Source organism: Arachis stenosperma, chromosome 9, assembly GCF_014773155.1.
Source record: "Arachis stenosperma cultivar V10309 chromosome 9, arast.V10309.gnm1.PFL2, whole genome shotgun sequence".
NCBI lineage: Eukaryota > Viridiplantae > Streptophyta > Magnoliopsida > Fabales > Fabaceae > Arachis > Arachis stenosperma.
The window spans coordinates 6,904,350-6,926,156 of NC_080385.1; the positions used below are offsets into that span (position 1 = coordinate 6,904,350).

Sequence of the window (21,807 nt, forward strand, 5' to 3'; positions counted from 1 at the left end):
TACAAAAAAGAGAGAACTGCAAAAATATACCGTTCTCATCAGATAACAAAGCATTAAACTATTTTGCTCGCTATTTAAGAAGTAGCTATTAGCATTACAATGTGAAAATGGAAGAATGAATTTGACCAGAATGGACGTGCGAGAGAAGCAAATCAAGCTTCTGCAGAACCCACTCTCCTATCAACTTTTATTTCTTGTCCACCCCACTTCCTCATTCTTTCATTTGTTTGTTCCACCTACAATGGAAAAGTGTCAAGTCACTAAAAGCAATTACAATAGAGGAGAAAGTTCATTTACATTAATGAAGTTTGGTTACTGTATTATTTTTGTATTTAGCAACTTATGAAATATCAAATGTAAAGAACAGAACAGAACAAGCTCCATATGAGAAGCATTGCCTACCTCTTTCTTCCAATTGGTCTTGTAAAGTATCAACAAAAGCAGCAATGTTTGCAGAGCAATTCCACATATCATACCTCCCCAAAGTCCCTACATATGAAACAAGTTTCACAATCATTTGAGAGAGGGCTATAGTTAATTACCGTCTTTGGATAAATATTAAATAGAATTAATGCATTACCTTAACTCCCAAGTTAACTTTATAACCAAGAATAAACCCCAGTGGAAGTCCAAACACATAGTAACAACCTACATTGATATAAGCCACCAGTGCCTGCCACCCACCTCCAACAGCAACACCTGCAAGAACGGTTTCAAAATTGTAAAGAGGGGAGTTTTGTTGCATTGGGGGGTATGTAATGTATGTAAGAGATTTATGTGTATGTAAATACCTGAAATAACTGGTTGAATGCTGTTCAGAATCATAGTCACAGAAAGGAAGTATGCGAGTTTTGAGACCGATTCTTGCAAAGGCTTGCTGCTAGTGAAGATGACAGCGAAAGAATCTCTAAATATCAAAATAGCCACCATGGAAAGGATTCCAATTAGAAAGGACTGAAGTGTTATCACATAGACAGAGTATTTGGCAGCTCTTGGATGTCCAAGTCCCAGTTCGTTGGAAACTCTCACACTGAAAAGAAAGAAAAAGAATCACACACACATACATGATTGCATTGATAGAACAAACTTCACTTCAAACAGAGAGTGCATACCTGACAGCAGCATTTACTCCAATAAAGATCATGAACTCCCACCCATTCAAATTCATGCTATAAAACACACAAGAGTGAACTGAATGAATAAATGAATGAACGAACGAATGAATGTATTAGTAACATTTATGTTACCTACCATATAGAGAGGGAATCAACAGCTATGACTGCATTATCAAGGTGGCCAGCAAGAACAATGAGGCTCATCATATACCAAACTTCAAGACAAAGCATGACAGCAGATTCAAGGGAGAGCCTAACAAAGGGCCATATATCTTTCAAGGCCTTCCATGACAATCCATGCCAACCTTCCTTGCACCAAAAAAAGACATAAGCAAGTTGAGCCAATGTTATCACCCAGCTTGTGATATCAAATGCCAATGCTGCACCAGTTAAGCCTAATTGCAGCACATAGATGAAGAGCCACAGCATCACAACGTGCAGGATTAGCGCGAAGAAGCCGATCCAGGCAATAATATTGACCTTGCTCTGCGCCTGAAGGAACTTCTGGGTTGGAAAATTGAATGCAAGTGAGAGAAATTGGGGGATTACAAGAGGAGCAAAGCTTCCTGCTCTGTCAGCTATATCATGCTGTTGCCCCAGAAACTTCAGGATTGGAGCAGCAAATATGTATATTGGCATTAGCAAAAGACTGGTCACCGACAGGATTGCCCATGACCGTTGCAAGTACACACCCAGCATTTCAACCTGCCCTGCCCCAAAAGCTTGCCCGCACAGTGTCTCCGTTGCGCTTCCCATGCCAAGCTATAGGTAAAGGCACATGAATAGTTATATCTAATAATAAACATTGAAATTTATATATCATGAAATCACTTATCTTATAAGAGTAATGCTAGGAAATCAACACTATAGCAGCCAATTTCACTAAAAATAAGCTCTTGTTGAGTTTGGATTTCAGATTTTTTTTTTCTAATTGAATTTCGGATGTTCTTGTTTTTAAGAGTTTCCGGTGGTTGTTTTTCTTACGTCTGCAATGTCGGTCGTGCGATGTTAACTCGTCCTAAATTCTTAAGCTGGAATATATATAAATTGTTATATCTAACTGTTGTTAAAGAAGAAGAGGAGTCAGAGAAAGCATACCATGAAGCCGAAAGCGAAAGTGCCGACGACTGAGTTGATCAAGGAGATAGCAGAGAGTTCGAGGTCTCCGAGGTGTCCAATGAAGATGCTGGTTATGGAGTTGACACCGTACTGGCACCAAATGTTGAACACTATAGGCAATGCTATCTGCCATACCTTGGCTGTTTCTATCCAGAAAATCTTCTTCGCCTCCCTCAGCCCCTTCACTTTCACGTAGTCTCCGTCCTCCGCCACCACCCCTCCGCCGCCGTTGAGCAGGGGAATACTATTATTGCTGTTGCTATTGTCCATGCTTCCTGATCGGAGGGCTACAACGAACTACTAAAGAGTGAAGAGAGTGAAGGGTGAATTAGTTAGTTAGTTAGTTACTTTGAGAGTCGTGATTTTTGGATGAATCAAACCACCTCTTTATAACTGATTTACTCCCACACGCGCCTACTATAAATGTGCATCCACATCACATGTCACATACAATTCTTTTTCTTCTTTTCTTTTCTTTTCCTTTTCCTTTTCCTTTTAACTTCTTATCATTTAATTTTCACTTTTTTACATATTATTAGTGTTTTAATTTGTAAAAATTATGTAAAATGGTTTTTGAGTGGTAATACTAAAATTCATTCCTAAACTAAGGGCCTATTTTTGGGGAATTTTAAAAGTAACTTTTTTAAATTTTTAATTTATGAAAAATAATAGTATTAATGTCCGGTGTAATTTTTAAAATCAAATTGTAATTTTTTTAAGAAACTATTTAGGAGTTTATAGAGAAGTTAAAAAAATGACTTCTCTCATAATACTACTACTTTTTATCACACTTTTTTTAAAATAAACACTTTTAGAATTAAAAATTCAAATACAAAATAACTTATTTATAAACTACTTTTAATATAATAATTTGGGCAAAACACTATAATAAGCCAAGGAGAATGAAATTTTACACAAATCAGCCAAATAGAAAATTGGTTCATGAATCCACCAATGCACATTATTATATAGTTCGAATCAGTATATTTCGAACTAGAATTACATGTAATTCGAATCAACGTGATTGAATTACTCACACGCAGACACACTATAATTCGAATCAACCTAATTCGAATTACCTCACACACTTTGCACATAGTAATTCGAATTGGCCAGATTTGAATTACTCATGATTTAATTATATCCATTCTTTTATTAAAAAATTAATAATTTAAAAATAAAAAAATATGTATTTTATTTCATGCATTAAAAAAAACTAACAAAATATTTAATTACGATACTTCTTTAAAATATTAATGAGCTATCAATTCGAATTTCGTACAATACTCTTTTGTCCATTTTTAATAGCTCATGAAAATTTTTTTAATAAATTTATTTAAATTATACCACAAAAAAATATTTTATTCTATACAAAATAATTTAAAAAAATGAATAAAAAGATGTTAGGAGTACTATAAAAATTTGTAACATCCCAATGACTTAGAATATTAAAAAAATACTCTACATAGTTAATAATAATTTAAAAATTAAAAAAAATATAGTTATAACTAATATTTATCTAAATTACTAGAATATTATAAATTTTTATAGTATTCATAACATTTTTTAAGTCATTTTTTTAAAAATTATTTTGCATAGAATAAAGGGCATTTTAAGTCATTTTTTATGAAAAATAATTTAAAAAAATTATTTATAAATTACTTTTAATATAATAATTTATTGTTTAAATTATTTTTTCAAAAAAAACTTAATTAAGTTATTTTTTTTAACCGGGCCTAAGTATACTCCTATTTATTAGGTATGCTTGCTAGTATCAATAGATATCCTCCAATAATAAATGGTTGTTGAATTGGCAGATTAATACGGTTATCTTTGTCAGTGAGGTATTCCAAAAATAATGCTAAAGCAGCTGAGAGATCGATGGAGGTAGGTGGAATGAAAGGTTGAGATGAAACATAGAGCTAGTTGTTGATGAAAGAATCCTTAGCATAAGCAAAAAGATATTTCCATGTTAAATTTCCAACTCCGTGGTCTCTCTCATTACACGTTAAGGTTATGAAGATTACTCAAAAACAACTTAAAATAAAGCTTGCCTTTCATATCCGTTTAAAAACCAATAAAATTTAATTTAATCGAAATTAAATTGAATATATAATAAAATAATATATTTTCGTATAAAATATACTTATTAAAAATTTTCGTTTTAGATTTTATTATGTTAAATCGATTAACCATTGAAAAATTATATCAATTTGACTTATTAATTAATTTTTTATCAGTTTTTCGATTCTTTAACTAATTCGTAGTCAATCAATTTTTTACCAAAATTTGATCGATTTAGTTATTGATTCTCAATTAACCAGATTGAATTGGCTGGTTCGATCTGATTTTTAAAACTATACTTAATATTTTTGTATATATTTTTTATATCTTTTATTTTTAATATTAAAATTAATTTATAAAAAAATGTAGTAAAAACATTTATGCAAAATATGATACAAACATGATTTTTTTTTTTCAATATGAAGTAAAGATAGCTTACTCAGCATGGTAGGTGAGGCAAATGAATGGGATTTGGAGGGTCAGCATGCAACATGAATGAAGGTACGTGGAGCTAACAACCACCACTGCATTCAAGTTCAACCAACATATGCACAAGGCACTCGTCGACGCTGGCTTACTTGTCACCATACCCTCATTTCAACCAACTTTATATTCAACCAACATCATGCGTTACAAATTTAGAACATCTACGGAGAGAATGAAAAAACAGCAAACAATCTGTGAAAAATGTTTGTTTACAAAAGTACAAAAATTTTATTGTTTCTGAGCAGAACAGGTAGAAATTATTGCACATGCATGTGTTAATTTGGTCAAACTTCATTTGATTAAACCTAAAATCTTGGCCGCTTGCACAACGATTCAAGTCGCATATAGAAATATAGAATAGTTTCTTACTTTCTTATATTCCCTATGTTAATACAGATATTCAGATAAACCAAATTATGCCTATAATTCTAGTCAATAATACAATACATTTTAGAAATTATTGCATATTTTTACTACAAATAAATGAGATGAGTCAAAATAAATTTTATTTTCGTCACATTTCTTTTTTTCCAATTAAACATTTATCATAAAGAAGCAATTTTCATTTTATTTGAAATTCCATTTGATATGCATATTATCTTCTTCTTTTTTTTTTTGTCATATATTTTCAAACTATAATTATAAATTAACAAAAAAATTGTATTCATAGATACATTAGTCCTTATTAATCCGGTAATATTTATAGAAATCATCATATTTGTTTTCGTTAACTTTGGCCTTTGACTTTAGTTTGGCCAATCTAATTAATAATAATTATATCCTAAACTTATATTTGTTTTGAGAAGAAAAGGTACCACTGTTTAAAACTAACAATTAACTTGTTTGCTTACAATTACAATTCCCTTGCTTAAAATTACCTTACCACACCACACGGGATAAATATTTATCCCTACTTAATAGGATTTTCATGCATATAATAATTATCCCATGCTTAAATCAGTTAATGTTCATTTCTCTAATGTGATGATTACATTTTGAAACTCAGAAACATTTTTTCCAATCTAGTACCACTCGAATAAATAATACCTGAATACAAAATAGTAAAAATTCAAGTACAGTTAACTTTATGTAAAATTGATAGTTAAGAACTGTTAGATAATAATTTAATCAAACTTGTCAAATTATTTAACGATTTTCAACAATTATATTTACATAAAGTTAACTATAGCACTTGAGTTTGGACGGTGGGTCATGTGGTTTTAAATTTTTGTTGGAAAGGGTGGATCTCCGAAGGATCTGACAATACCCAAATATGTTGTGTTAAAGGAGCCAACATCAGCCCAACTAGCTAGACTATTAACCAAAAGAGTATTCAATGAATAAAAACACCAAGACAAATAAAATGAATAAAAAGGCTTCTCAAAAGACAATGAAAACAAAATCCGGATATGATTACAAAACTGAATGTCAAACTATCTTTTTTTGGGCTTTTTGCCCCATTTAATTCACAAAAACAATTGTCTTTTTTTTATTATTATTATTCTAGAGAAAGGATTATCTATGTTGTTTATCTACCGAAATGGTGGTTAATAAAATCCTAAATTAATTATATTATATTATTAGATAATATGTAAGTTACTATTAAATTTAAAAGTTAACTTATAAAAAATATTGTACAATATATTTATTTAGCAATTTATATATATGATTCAATATTATTATTCAACAAAAAAAACAAAGAAAAAATATATTTATTTTTTGATAAAATTGTGAAAGAATAAAAAAAACAAAAAAAAAATTTTATTGATTATTGATTGATTGAATTGAACTGTCTTGTAAACTATGAAGATAAAACTAAATATATATATATATAGAGCATTGTATAAAAGCAAATAAAGATAAGATAAGAACAATTAAAGATAAGATAATAAAGATTAAAATTGTAATTGAATTTATGTATTCTGTTGGGTTGAATTTGTGGACCACGAGACTTCTTTATTATTGTCATGGGCTAAGGTGGAAAAGTAGTTTAATATTTTTTATGAACCATGACAACATATTTTGTGAACAATATTATTACAACTAAGTGATGATATTAAAAAATATAAATTGTAGAAAGAGAAAAGAAGTGATATATAGATGACAAAGATATTATATAACTAATGAATACATTTATAAAAAAAAGAAGAAGAAAAAATTGACGGATACATTCACATAATCGCCTGGTACATATTTAAAAAATTAAGAAATAAATAAAAATAAAAATTATGATCATCAAACAAATTTTAGTTGGACAAAAAAATAGTAAAAGTGGAGATAGAGAAAGAAGAGATGCATGAGATTATGTGAGAAGAGATAAAAAAATGTGTGAAGTAAAATGTTAATCTATATAATAAATAGAAAGAATGATGAGCTAAATATGAAAAAAGAGAAAGAATTTTAATTAAATTTATATTTATTAAAAAATTTAAAATTAATATTAAAAATAATAATGTAATTTACATAAAAATAATAAAGGATAAGAGAATATAAAAAATTAAAATTAAATACTAATTCTAAATACACAACTAAAGTGTCAAAAAAAAACACAACACCACAAACTATTTGAATAACGCAGAAGCATTACGAAGTTTTAGATATAAAGTAAGGATCCGAAGTACTAACAACAACCTAATTACATAGTGGGATTAAAACAAAGTAAAACATGAAAGAAAAGCCAACATTGCCTTCATTCTTCAGGCTTTCGAATAATTCCCCTTCAATAATTTGGGATGTCTAGATTAATGTAAAGATGGTCAATTGCTTTCCCTAGACGCATGATAGCTTTGGTTTGTCTATTCAGATAATGCCTCATGTTAGCAAATTGCCCCTCTATGTGCGTATAATCTCATGTTTCGCAATTCATCCATCACATCTTACATTGTTGATGAAGGATGCAGTAGTAGTCGTGGAAGTTCTTGAAGTTGTGCTTGCACTTGAGATTTTTGGGTATCTAAATTTTTCTCCATCAGTCTTAGAATGCTATTATCAATGTTGACGACATTATTCAGATGGGACTTTTTTCTTCACTTAAGACAACTCTAAAATATTTGAATATCTTGATTCATTGACAAGCATTTCCTAAATCGATACTTGATTTGTTTCTCTCTTCATTTCAAGCATACGATGAACCATAAAATAAGGCCAATTTATTTTCTTTACGATCATCATAGCCCAAGCACCATAATATCTTCATTAGACAAGGTTCCGTGATTATGCTTCATTGGAATCAATACGTAAGAGAACAAATACATTAAAATAGTTGTTCAAACCATTACAACTTACATTAGTTTTAGGATCAATATGTGGCTCCTCATTCTGTTGACTCAACCAATCAACCTATTATATTCATCTCATTTTTTGTCTACTGTAATTTCTCTCGTAAATTTTATCCCATGATAAACTAAAGGAAATTCCATTGTTCTGCCAATTATTCCAAAATAATTGTATAATGTTGTGACTCTAAATGAAACTTAATCAATGGCATGACTTTTTCATTCTCATCCTCTTCAGCAACTTCAAAAACAACATACTTTAAAGTACTATAAATAGCTCTAACTAGGTAGGAATAATATTTATTGTTAATTTGCACAAAATCAATCAAGTGTTGTGTTTGCAAAAATGCTTCTAGACTAAATCATAATTTCTGCCATGAATGTAATCATCCTTTATGTACTTGGGAGGAACAATCATCCTTAATTCATTCTTTACATAATTTTTCAATGCCTTCTGAGACGACAGCCACTTTGTCATGTAATGCACCGAAGCAATAAATTGCATCGCTGCAGAACTTTCACTCTCAATCTTAAGCCTTTTTGGATTTTTAATTCTGTCCATTTTAAAAAGAGTAAAGTATCGTTTTTGTCCCCAACGTTTGGGGTAAGTTTTAAAGTTGTTCCTAACGTTTCAATTGTCCTATTTATGTCCCTAACGTTTCAAAACTGACTCAATGTTGTCTTGTCGTTAGGATCCGTTAACAAAATTAACGGCGGGACAAAATTGAGACAATTTTAAAACCTTAGGGACTTAGATAGGATGAAAACGTTGGGGACAAAAATGATACATAGAAATAAATTTAATTTTATCCTTCAATAATATCATTTTTTTACTATACATAATATTCAATTATTTTTTAATCACATCTAATTAAATTACACTTAATCATATTACTTTCATTTTAAATAAATTAATTTTTTTATAATTTTACTTTTAAATATTTTTAGTTATCATGAAATGTTTGTAGAATAACTAGTATATAAACTTGGAGAAAAAAATAATATATATAATTGTTCATACCCTGGCCCAATGATAAGGGCCCAGGTCCAACCGAAAGGCCTAATCCAACAGGATAAGCCTTACAAAATACCGACTTTTACATAAGAAGTCGGTGTCAACCACGACTTGGTATGAAGAGGTCGGATGTGAGATTAGCTGGCAGATAAACACTCATTCAAATGAGTAACCGCCCCTAAAATCTCTCTAACCGCCTCATGAAGCCATATCTTAACCTCCCCAAGATAAGGGGGCGGTTACCACCCTAAAGATACGGCACTACACCAACGGTGGTTATTGGCTCACCTCTATAAATACACTGACATCCCCTCAGGTATCCCTAAGTCCAATACTCTCTAAGACCTGCTTACACCCTTGCTAACTTAGGCATCGGAGTGTCTTTGCAGGTACCACCCCCCATTCACACGCGAGCACAAGTCGGGCGGAGCCTCCCGAGTTACGGACCTACCTGGAGTCCTCCTCCATCACTCACTTGGGCCGCCAAACGCCATCCATTGGACTAATCTCCGGTTACCTACCGTAACATTGGCGCCGTTGCCGGGGACCCGATAGATCATTCAACGATGGCGGATAGATCCCACGAAGAGGGCCATGTGGAAACAGATTCTGAACAAGAGAATCTGGACATGGGTAATGACAACGAAGACATGGCCCAACAACAAGATAACGACCAACACAGAGAGGGTACCTCCGGAATGAAGAATCCGAAGGTAAATTCCTCAGAGGGACGCGAATCAGAAAAAGGCGGACCAACTCACGTAGATGAGCTAATGGGACTGGTCCATAGCCGCCTGGAACAACTGGAACAAGAGCGGGAGAGACAAAAGGAAACCGAAAGGTACCTCAAAGAGGAGATGGAGCGGCGAAAAGAGTTAGAAAGAAAACTCTTGCAGCTAGAATCCTCCCTCAATAACTCCCGCGATGATGGAGAAGATCAACCCCCAGGCGGAGAAGATCCTTTCAGCGAGGACATAATGAGGGCAAAAGTTCCAAGGAACTTCAAAAGCCCTGATATGGACCTCTATGATGGCACTACGGATCCAAAGCATCATCTTAGCAACTTTAAAAGTCGGATGTATCTAGCTGATGCCTCCAACGCTACGAGATGCAAGGCCTTCCCGACCACTTTATCGAAAGCAGCGATGAAGTGGTTCGATAGCCTTCCCCCAAGATCCATTACTAGCTTCGAAGACCTCTCCAGGAAATTCTTGATGAGGTTCTCGATCCAAAAGGATAAAGTAAAACATGCACCGAGCCTCCTGGGAATAAAGCAGGAGGTCGGAGAGTCCTTACGAGCCTATATGGAAAGGTTCAATAAGGCATGTTTAGAGATCCAAGACCTGCCCACAGAGGCAGTAATAATGGGATTAGTCAATGGACTTAGAGAAGGCCCCTTCTCACAGTCCATATCTAAAAGGCACCCCGTTTCTCTAAGTGATGTACAAGAAAGGGCCGAGAAGTACATCAACATGGAAGAGAATGCCAAATTAAGAGACCTAAGTTCACGACCTGGACCTACTTCCTCCTCTAGGGAGAGGGAAAGGGAAGTCAGGAAGAAGGAAGAACCCGGTCTCGAAAGACCCAGAAAGTATCACTTTTATACTCCTCTAAAGACTTCTATAGTGGATGTATACAGAGAGATCTGCAACACTGAAAGGCTGCCACCCCCAAGACCTATTAAAAACAAAAAAGGGGGAAGTCGCGGCGAGTATTGCGAGTACCATAAAATATATGGTCACTCCACCAACGACTGTTACGACCTCAAAAATGTGATAGAAAAGCTGGCTAGAGAAGGTCGGCTTGACAGATATCTCATGGAGAGGTCGGACACCCATGGAAAGAGAAAGAGAGATGATATGGACAGAAGAGATCCTCCACCACAGACCCCTGAAAGACACATTCACATGATTTCAGGAGGATTTGCGGGAGGGGGAGTCACCAAATCTTCTCGCAAAAGACATCTGAAGAGAGTCTATCAGGTCGGGGATGAAACACCCGACCTCCCCACTATATCATTCACAAAAGAGGATGGGCAAGGGATAATCCCCGGGCATGATGATCCCGTGGTGATAACTATGATCCTAGCCAACGCCCATCTCCACAGAACCCTAGTAGACCAAGGAAGCTCGGCGGACATCCTTTTCAAGCCCGCCTTCGACAAGCTAGGGTTAGATGAAAAAGAGTTGAGAGCTTACCCCGACACTCTATACGGGTTAGGGGACACGCCAATAAAGCCACTGGGATTTTTGCCCCTTCACGCCACCTTTGGAAAAGGGGAAAAATCAAGAACTCTGAGTATAGACTTTATAGTCATCGATGAAGGGTCAGCCTACAATGCCTTAATCGGCAGAACTACCCTTAATCGCCTTGGAGCAGTGGTATCGACCCCTCACCTCTGCATGAAATTCCCGACTCCAGGAGGAATAGCAACGGTGAGGGGAGATCAGAAACTGGCTAGGAAGTGCTACAATGAAAGCCTAAATCTGAGAGGAAAGGGCAAAGAAGTCCACACCATAGAGTTAGGTGCGGCAAGAACCAGAGAAGAGCTGCGACCTCAGCCGGGAGGAAAAACCGAGGAGATACAAATCGGAGAAGAGGAAGGAAAAAATACTTACATAGGAGCCAACCTAGGGGAAACCCTGAAACAAAGGTTGGGTGAACTCCTAAAAGCTAATTCCGACCTCTTCGCCTGGAAGGCGTCTGACATGCCCGGGATTGACCCCGAGCTCATGTCCCATAAACTCTCGGTTTACCCAGGGTCCCGACCTGTACAGCAAAGAAGACGCAAGCTCGGCCCAGAGAGGGCCTCCATAGTAGAAGAGCAAGTAATGGCGCTCCTGGAAGCCGGCTTTATCAGAGAGGTCAAATACCCGACATGGCTAGCCAATGTAGTGCTAGTCAAAAAACAAAATGGTAAATGGAGAATGTGCGTCGACTATACCGACTTGAATAAGGCATGTCCTAAGGACCCTTATCCTCTACCGAGTATTGACACCCTGGTAGACTCCAGCTCGGGGTACCAATACCTATCATTCATGGACGCCTACTCGGGATATAATCAAATCCCGATGCATGAACCCGACCAGGAGAAAACATCGTTCATCACACCAAAAGCCAACTATTGCTACGTGGTCATGCCATTCGGACTGAAGAATGCAGGAGCCACGTACCAAAGGCTGATGAACAAAGTGTTTTCCTCCCATTTAGGGAGCCTAATGGAGGTATACGTCGACGACATGTTAGTAAAAACCAAGCAAGAAGTCGACCTCTTAACCGACCTCTCACAAGTCTTCGACACTATAAGGTTGCATGGGATGAGACTAAATCCCACAAAATGCGCCTTCGCAGTAGAAGCAGGGAAATTTCTAGGCTTCATGCTAACACAAAGAGGGATTGAGGCCAATCCCGATAAGTGCAGAGCCATCCTAGAAATGAAGAGCCCGACTTGTTTAAGAGAGGTTCAACAGCTCAACGGCCGACTTGCAGCCCTCTCCCGATTTATGGCAGGATCGGCACTAAAATCCCTTCCGTTATTCTCCCTGTTAAGGAAGGGATGCCAGTTCGAATGGACCCCGAAATGTGAGGAGGCGTTCCAAGAGTTCAAAAAATTCTTAAGCCAACCTCCTATCTTGACCCGACCAATACCGGGAAAAGACCTCGTCCTATACCTATCCGTCGCAAACAAGGCTGTCTCATCAGCCCTGATCACAGAAGACGAGGTCGGTCAACACCCGGTCTACTTTACCAGTAAGGTTCTACAAGGCCCTGAGCTAAGGTACCACAAACTAGAGAAGTTTGCCTACTCCTTAGTGATAGCCTCACGAAGGCTACGACCTTATTTTCAGACTCATACAATAAGAGTCCGCACAAACCAACCCATGAAGCAAATCCTCCAAAAGACGGATGTTGCAGGGAGAATGGTTCAATGGGCAATAGAACTCTCCGAGTTCGACTTGAGATACGAAACTCGGACTGCAATTAAAGCCCAATGTCTCGCCGACTTCATCGCGGAATACGCAGGTGAACAAGAGGAAAAACCGACTACATGGGAACTCTATGTAGACGGATCCTCCAACAAGACAGGGAGCGGCGCAGGCATAATATTGGTAGATGAAAAAGGGACCCAGATAGAGGTCTCCTTGAAATTTGAATTTCCGGCTTCAAACAATCAGGCAGAATAAGAAGCCTTGATTGCCGGATTAAAGTTAGCAGAAGAAGTTGGCGCCACAAAGGTGATGATCTACAGCGACTCACAAGTGGTGACTTCCCAAATAAGTGGAGAGTATCAGGCAAAAGACCCCAATATGAAGAAATACTTGGAAAAAACCTTGGAACACCTCGGGCACTTTGCGGAAACCGAGGTCAAGCACATAACTCGGGATCTAAATAGCAGAGCTGAAGCCCTGTCCAAGTTAGCAAGTACCAAACCCGGAGGGAACAATAGAAGCCTGATCCAGGAAACCCTCCAAGAGCCCTCGGTATCAAAAACAGAAGATCAACAAAAGGTACTTGAGGTAGTCGGCCTAAATCTCGGATGGATGAATCCCCTAGTCGAATACCTAAAATTCGACATCCTCCCCAAAGAGGAGAAAGAGGCTAAAAAGATCCGAAGGGAAGCACAACATTATACATTGGTGAGAAATGTCCTTTACAGAAGAGGGATATCAACACCATTGCTGAAGTGTGTACCGACCTCAAGAACCACCGAGGTGTTGGAGGAAGTACATAGTGGAATCTGCGGAAATCACCTCGGAGCAAGGTCACTGGCCAGAAAAGTGATCCGAGCAGGATTCTACTGGCCGACCTTGCAGAAAGATGCAACCGACTTTGTGAAAAAATGCCAACCATGTCAGATGCATGCAAATTTCCACGTGGCTCCCCCAGAAGAGCTTATCAGTATAACTTCCCCTTGGCCTTTCGCAAAATGGGGAATGGATTTGTTAGGTCCTTTTTCCCAAGCACCAGGGCAAGTCAAATACTTGATCGTGGGAATAGATTACTTCACAAAGTGGATAGAAGCAGAACCATTAGCTACTATCACCGCTCAAAGAAGTCGCAGGTTCCTCTACAAAAACATTATCACAAGGTATGGAATACCTTATTCCATCACCACAGATAATGGGACTCAGTTCACCGACGCCTCCTTCAGAAGTTTTGTAGCCAGTATGAAAATCAAACATCAATTCACCTCGGTAGAACACCCACAAGCCAACGGGCAAGCCGAGGCAGCCAACAAAGTCATACTGGCAGGACTAAAGAAGAGATTACAGGAAGCAAAGGGAGCTTGGGCTGACGAGCTCCCCCAAGTGCTATGGGCTTATAGGACGACCCCCCAATCCGCCACAGGAGAAACACCCTTCCGGCTAGTCTACGGCGTAGAAGCCATGATTCCTATAGAAATCAGTGAGCAAAGCCCAAGGGTAATTCTCCATGATGAGGTCGGAAATGTACAGGGGCACAAAGAGGAGCTCGACTTGCTCCCCGAAGTCCGAGAGAACGCCCAGATAAGAGAAGCGGCATTAAAGCAAAGGATGACTACCAGATACAACAAGAAAGTCATTCGAAGAACATTCGCCATAGATGACCTGGTCCTAATTAGAAACGACATTGGGGTCAACAAATCAGGAGATGGAAAGCTCGCCGCAAATTGGAAAGGGCCATACAAAATCAAGGAAGTATTAGGGAAAGGTTATTATAAAGTAACTGACCTGGATGGCACTGAGTTACCAAGGTCGTGGCATGCTTGTAATATGAAAAGGTACTACAGTTAGAAGCGAACCCTACTCCCTGATGTACTCTTTTCCCAGCTTCATGATTTTTTCCCAAAAAGGATTTTTTCTGGAGAGGGGTTTTTAACGAGGCATCATAGTAGAGGCTAAGGGAAAATATACTGTCAAAACCCTTAGTAGCAAAAAGGTACCTTCCCGATTAATAAAGATCTTTTTTCATTCATAATATCTCTTACAATATCCTCCTTTATTTTTCTAAGTCTTTCTACGAAACGCACCGACTTAAGCTCGACAAAGCGTGAAAATCCCATGAACCGACCTAGATGGTCGTCAGGATAAAACGACGAGGTACAAGTCGGTGTAAAGAGGTTATACAAGTCGGTCGTAAAAGCTCGGGGACCAACCCGACTCATAAGTCGGAAAGAGCTCCCGAGTAGAAAAACTTGGAAAACTTTGATCCACAGATCGGAGTATAACACCGAGTAGAAGAAAAACGCATCGCAAAAATAACCTAAGTCATAAAAACTCACTAAAGCAAAGTCGAGTATAAAGGATAACAAAGGAGATATGACAACCTGAAAAGTTTAAAGCTTGCATACAAGCCTTTCCACGAAAAAGGCTCGAAAAAATAATGCTAGCTAGCAGAAGGTTTTTCGAAAAGATCAAACATATTTCAAAATAGAAAAGCATGTGCACGCGCAAAGTAACTTAAACCCTTATCCAAAAAAGGGCACCTACTTCGATTAGAAAACCCTTATCCAAAAAGGGCATTTATTTTGTTTAAAACCCTTATCCAAAAAAGGGCAACAAACAGAATATTTTGTTTACGGCCTTGAAAGGCCAGAAGCAAATTGTCCACAACCACCAGCAAATAAATAGAAGTTTAAAAAAGGGGGGACCCACAGGCCGGGCCCCCATATAGCCATAAAATTAAAGAAGTCATTTTTTGGAATCACCACCACCATGAGGAACATCACCAGGGCTGGAAGGAGGAGCCAAAGAGGAAGTCGGAGCAAGGGTTGAAGAACTCGGTGGATCTGCAGAATGAGGAGGAGACTCTATAATCCTCTGCCCCCGAGTCTTTAGGTCTGACTCGGAAAGGACCTCGGGAGCAGGAGGATCAACGATGGCGCCATCAATCACCACTTTGTCAGGATGTAATGGAGAAAGATCCAAGTCGGGGGCTATAACCCTGACCTGCTCTAGGAAAATTCTCCAAGACTCCTCGGCGCCATCGGCGATAGAGTCCTCCAAGTCAGCATAAGCAGTCCGAGAGTTCAGCAAATCCTTCTTCACCTCCACCATATCTTTAAATAGGCTTTGGTAACTCTCCTGGGCTGCCTTCCTTAAATTTACCTCCATAGTACATTGGGCTCGCAGCTCGCTCTCCTTCTTCCGGAGGTCGTCTCTCTCCTTCCTCAACTTATCCCTCTCCTCCTTTAACTCCTTCTGATGTTTTTCAAACATAAGAAGCCTCTCCTCCAGCTCCTCAACCTTTGGGGAAGTCCCCAGAGAGCTAAGAGGAGTCTTCTCAAACATGTCCAAAAGCTTGCCACAAACTCCCGCCGCCCTAAAACTTTCTTCGGCCAGAGTGGCAAGGTGTTTCCGAACAGAAACATCATCCATATTGATAAATGGATAGATGTTCTTTCGGACGAAGGCAAGAGCCTCCGCCCTAACACCACCTTCCCAAGAAGGGCCAGACTCTGAAGTCTTGCGCTTCTTACTCTCTGGCTCGGAGAACGGTTGGGCAGAAGGGAGTGGTCGAGCCAAATTTGAGGAGGAGGAAATAACAATAGGTTGAGATGGAGTACCCACGTTCCTAGGAGGAGGAGGAAGAGGAGGAGGAGAGACGACCGCCTTACCCCCGGACCTAGCCCGGGACTTCGCCTTGGCTTCCTGCACCCGCTGGTAGGACTCTTGAGCATTTTTCTTTGCCATATCTATAAAAGGAACAACCAAGTTACAAGCCGGTAAAACACAAGTCGGAAAAATACAAGTCGGTAAGATGCAACTCGGAAACAAGAAATGCATGCACTACCTACGCAAGATTGAACAAATACCGACGTCCCCTGGAGGACTTTCCTCGTATCCAAGTATGGGGCCCTCCCCCATGCTTCTCGGAAAAACCCCACAATGGCCGCCTCCACCTCATCTAGGTCATCTAGACCGATCTTTTCACAAGGGGTGGCCGGCAGCCAATAAAGGGGAAAGCGAGGGGAGGAATGCTCGTCCAGAAAAAAGGGGTGGTGACCCTCTACGGCTTGGACCTTGAAGAAGAAATTTTTGAAGTCGTGGAAAGACTCGTCGAAAAGGGTGAAAATCCTCCGACCTTGAATGGCTCGGAAGGATACCCATTGTTGTTTGTTGTTTAACCCACTAAAGGGCTTAGTCATATGGAAAAGATAAAAGAAGATTCTCAAGGAAGTCGGAAAGTCCAGAGCGTGGCTTATAAACTGGTAAATCTTCAAAAAACCCCATGAATTGGGGTGGAGTTGAGTAGGGGCAACCTTACAGTGGTGCAAGACGGATATCTCGAAATCAGAGAAAGGAAGAAAAACACCCAAACGGGTGATCATACATTTATACATGAAGAAAAAATGAGGGGCCGCCTCATTAGCTCTCCCAAAACAGACCCGGTCTTCAAGACCCGGGATTATCAGCTCATATTTGGGCTCGTCCTCGTCCGAAGTACAGAGCCTATGATGAGTACGAAGGTGGGTGATGAACTCAGCGTCAACCAACGGTTCCTCCCCAAGGACCGTATCGTCAACCCACTGAGAAAGAATGTCTACAGAGGCCATTTTTTATAAAGAAGAAAGTGGCAGAAAACCTACAAAAAGGAAAAAGAAAAAGAAAATCAAAAAATACGGCCACTAAAGAAGAGAGATTCGAAACCAGAATCTACGGGTCAACCTACCTACTCGCAAAACATGCAAACATAAAGCATGGCATGAATAAAACAAAACTAACCTTTATCCGAAAATGGAGGTTGGAGAAGAACAGAAGTCTTCGAATGCAAGGATGCAGTACGAACAAGATAAGGAAAAGTTTGAAAGATTGCAGAAACGGAAAATGGAAAGAGAGGGAAAGAATTTATAAAAAAAAAGGATAAGGGGCATAATGGTAAAAAGCGAGGCAGTCATTAATGAGACTGCACCGTTACCAAAGCCCTCAATCCCTAAATGATCCCTCAACGGACACGACGCTTGAATTGACGTAACTGTCAGAAATCAAAGGTCGCGAAAATCACGTCGGTTTCCAAGATCCGTATTCTCTCAAACAAGTCGACTACGAACCCGAGTTGAATACTTGAACGCAAACTTTAAAGAAAATTTGGGCTCAAGTAGGGGCACTGTTCATACCCTGACCCAATGATAAGGGCCCAGGTCCAACCGAAAGGCCTAATCCAACAGGATAAGCCTTACAAAATACCGACTTTTACATAAGAAGTCGGTGTCAACCACGACTTGGTATGAAGAGGTCGGATGTGAGATTAGCTGGCAGATAAACACTCATTCAAATGAGTAACCGCCCCTAAAATCTCTCTAACCGCCTCATGAAGCCATATCTTAACCTCCCCAAGATAAGGGGGCGGTTACCACCCTAAAGATACGGCACTACACCAACGGTGGTTATTGGCTCACCTCTATAAATACACTGACATCCCCTCAGGTATCCCTAAGTCCAATACTCTCTAAGACCTGCTTACACCCTTGCTAACTTAGGCATCGGAGTGTCTTTGCAGGTACCACCCCCCATTCACACGCGAGCACAAGTCGGGCGGAGCCTCCCGAGTTACGGACCTACCTGGAGTCCTCCTCCATCACTCACTTGGGCCGCCAAACGCCATCCATTGGACTAATCTCCGGTTACCTACCGTAACAATAATAAAATATAAATTATGTCTTTTGTCTCTAATGTATCAAAATTATTTAAAATTATAAAAAAATAAATTTATTTAAAATGAAAGTAATGTGATTAAGTGTAATTTGTTTAGATGTAATTAAAAAATAATTGAATACTATATACAGTAAAAAATTAATATTATTAAAAAATAAAATAAAAGTAAAATTTATTTCTATGTATTGTTTTTGTCCCTAACGATTTCGTCCTATTTAAGTCCCTAATGTTTTAAAATCGTCTCAATTTTTTTCCGTCGCGCGTCAATTCTGTTAACGGATCTATAACGGCAGGATAACATTGAGTCAATTTTGAAACGTTAGGGACATAAAAAGGACGATTAAAACGTTAGGGACAACTTTATAACTTACCCCAAACGTTGAGGACAAAAACAATACTTTACTCTTATAAAAATATTGGTTCGGTGGGTTTTGTGGAGATTTTGATGAAGATTAATAATATGTATGTAATTTGGAGTGGATGTGTCGATAAAAATGAGAGAAACTGAGGAGAGAAATTTTCTGTTTTTAGATAGAGAAGAGAGGTTTTGCATCCATGGAGGTTTTTGTTTCGAAAACTAAAAGTTTGAATACGGAGCACAATATATACTCCCGTGAGCATTCCAATCGAATGTTACACAAATTTAATCGATTAGATACGCAATAAAACCCCTATTTCTATTCTTAATTGCATTACCAATCGATTAGTATTCATAAAAAATCGATTAGATACGATAAAAATCGATTTTCTCACTTAACAATCGTTTTGCTTCATTATTCCTGCCTCTTTAAATTTCATTTTAAAAAATTCAATGATAATAAATCGATGTGTATGTTTTGACAAATCGATTTGTAGACGACCAAATTATACAAATTTTCCTACTAGAATTCTTGATTATAATATGCCTTAACTCTTAGTCGATTTTCAAATTAAAGAAATATATAATTTTAGGGTTTGAAATTGTGCTGATTTTTTTAGATTGTCAAACATTAAAATAGATTGTTTTTCTTAAAAATCGATTGGCCAAGTAAATTGGAATAGAAAAAACATATAGCTTTCACTATTTCAATCGATTTTATTAAAACACAGTCAATTTGTTTATCTGTTAAATTGATTAATATGAGTTTGCGATCGATTAATTGACCTTAATTGTTACTTACTAATCGATTAGTATCACATTAAATTGATTGAATTAAAAGCAAACACGATATTCATATCGTCTACGCATAAAAAAAATCAAAACAACGAATAACAATGTAAAAGACTTTGTTAACTCACATTGTTTTTTCTTTTTCTTCCATTCAAAAGAATGTTTAATGTTGATCTTAATTTTATAATATAAGTTTGACTGTTTGAATTTCAAAAATCAAATTTGTTGAAGGACTCCATGATCATATTCATAGAGTAAAATTAAGGTTATCATTAATGGAGGTCAAATTAGTTGAAGGACTCCATGATCGTATCCATAAGAGTAAAATTAAGGTCATCGGTAATGGAAATTTTATTTTTATTATTAACCATGAGTAAATCGAATAAATAAAATAACCATCTAATTAAAAATAATCAATATAATCGTCTGACATTTTTATTGTTTACGTTATTTAGTTTCCTTATACTTTTCCATAACTATATACACTATAAATAATGAAGTTAAATTAGGATAATTAATCAACGTAGACAATTAATTAATCATAAAATCTTGCTCTAATAAGCATCATCATCAAGAACAGGCAACGGAAATCTGAGAATGGCGACAACACCGGTAACTTGCTGCAACTACTCTGCCAGAACATGCATGGAAGAGTACACCAAAGCATCCCCACCACTATCCTTAACCGCCTTCACCAAACAACCGTACCTCTTCCTTGTGGCAACCTCATCGTTCGGATACAGCTCATCACTGATCAGAAGCGTTTCAATGACTCCCATCTCCTGAGCACTCTCCACGCTCTTCAGTCCGTAGCAAGCGCGATCCGAGTCACTCGAAACCATGTCCCAAACCTTCCTCAGTGCCCTAATCTGCAGCCCTACCTTACTGTCCTTCATAAGGTTCATCACCGTGCTTTCTCCCAAAAGATCCTTCAAATCGCCATTGCAACCACCACCAGCAGCCATCACGATCCTTCCTATGTTCTCTTCTACGCTTCTCATCTGCATCCTCTTTGCCTCCGATATCATAAACCTTCGAAATTCGTCCTTTTTCGAATCTTCGCTTGCGATGACAGTGTTCTTAACCTTGTTCAGATCCACGTGCTTTATGAACGCCGCAAAAACCTCATGGAAGAACACGTTCTTAGTGTTTGAAGAAGGAGATGAAGATGAAGACTTTCTTCCTGCGGTCGTGGAAGAAGAGGTTTCAACCTTGGAAACTATGGCAATTACGCCTTTTCCAATCAGATAAATCTCAACATGGTCTTGTTGAAAGAGAGTTACTGCGAATTCCGCGTGGGGACAGACTTCGTGGTTCTCTCGTTCCTGGAGAGCCTCGACGATGTCGTGCTTCCAGACCTTCTTGTAGAGTTCGAAGGGTTTGTTGCACTCCAACGTGAGATTGTGGAAGGATCCGACGGCGATGTAACCGTTGGGCTCGAGGTTGCGGCCTTGGATGCGAAGGGTGGAAGAGTCCTTGACGAAGTCGCGGCAGGTAACCTTGAGGTGGACGGAGAGCCTAACACGTGAGGCGATGGTGTTCTTGCCGTCGTTGAGTTGGTGGTGGACCTTCCGGGAGGTATCGGCCGTGACGTAATCGCCGGGGTTGATGATGTTGTAGAGGATCTATAGATCGTCAGATTCTTCAGGGATTATGATCACTCTTCCCATTTTGTTCACTGCGAAATCTTTTTCCTTCACTTTCATTCTTCCTTTTTTGCTTAGCTCACAATTTCTGGTGAATATTGAAACTTTTTTTTGTGATGAATAATGTGTGCCTTCTGCTGTATGTATGTATGTGTGGGGTTTATATAGGGTGACTTGCCCGTGTTGTGTTTGTTGTTGCAAATTGGAGTTTGGTGATTAATTTATTGGTTGAAAGGTGTTGTTTAATTTAAAAGTATAAAAATAGATAATTTTTAAAGATATAAAATTTATTATAAAAGATA

General features: G+C 38.0%; 1 protein-coding gene and 1 pseudogene across 1 annotated transcript; both read right to left on the minus strand.

Annotated features, from left to right (window-relative positions):
- LOC130951245 (protein DETOXIFICATION 35-like) lies at positions 1 to 2,579 on the minus strand. The gene is made up of 7 exons (XM_057879889.1): positions 2,214 to 2,579; positions 1,252 to 1,877; positions 1,113 to 1,169; positions 792 to 1,030; positions 581 to 699; positions 403 to 489; positions 1 to 236 (listed from the first exon to the last, which is right to left on the minus strand). Exons 1-7 carry the CDS (start codon positions 2,502 to 2,504, stop codon positions 153 to 155), a joined length of 1,503 nt encoding a protein of 500 aa, XP_057735872.1. The 5' UTR covers positions 2,505 to 2,579; the 3' UTR covers positions 1 to 152.
- Positions 2,580 to 20,413: 17,834 nt separating this feature from the next.
- LOC130948955 (protein PELOTA 1-like) lies at positions 20,414 to 21,565 on the minus strand (annotated as a pseudogene).
- Positions 21,566 to 21,807: the final 242 nt, after the last annotated feature.

Bases quoted from the DNA above. Each gene is read 5' to 3' on its own strand.
- LOC130951245 (XM_057879889.1), bottom strand. From the start codon at position 2,504: ATGGACAATAGCAACAGCAATAATAGTATTCCCCTGCTCAACGGCGGC. The intron at 1,878-2,213 runs GTATGCTTTCTC...CTTTACCTATAG, and splicing joins CTTTCGCTTTCGGCTTCATG to CTTGGCATGGGAAGCGCAAC. The intron at 1,170-1,251 runs GTAGGTAACATA...TGTGTTTTATAG, and splicing joins GTTGATTCCCTCTCTATATG to CATGAATTTGAATGGGTGGG.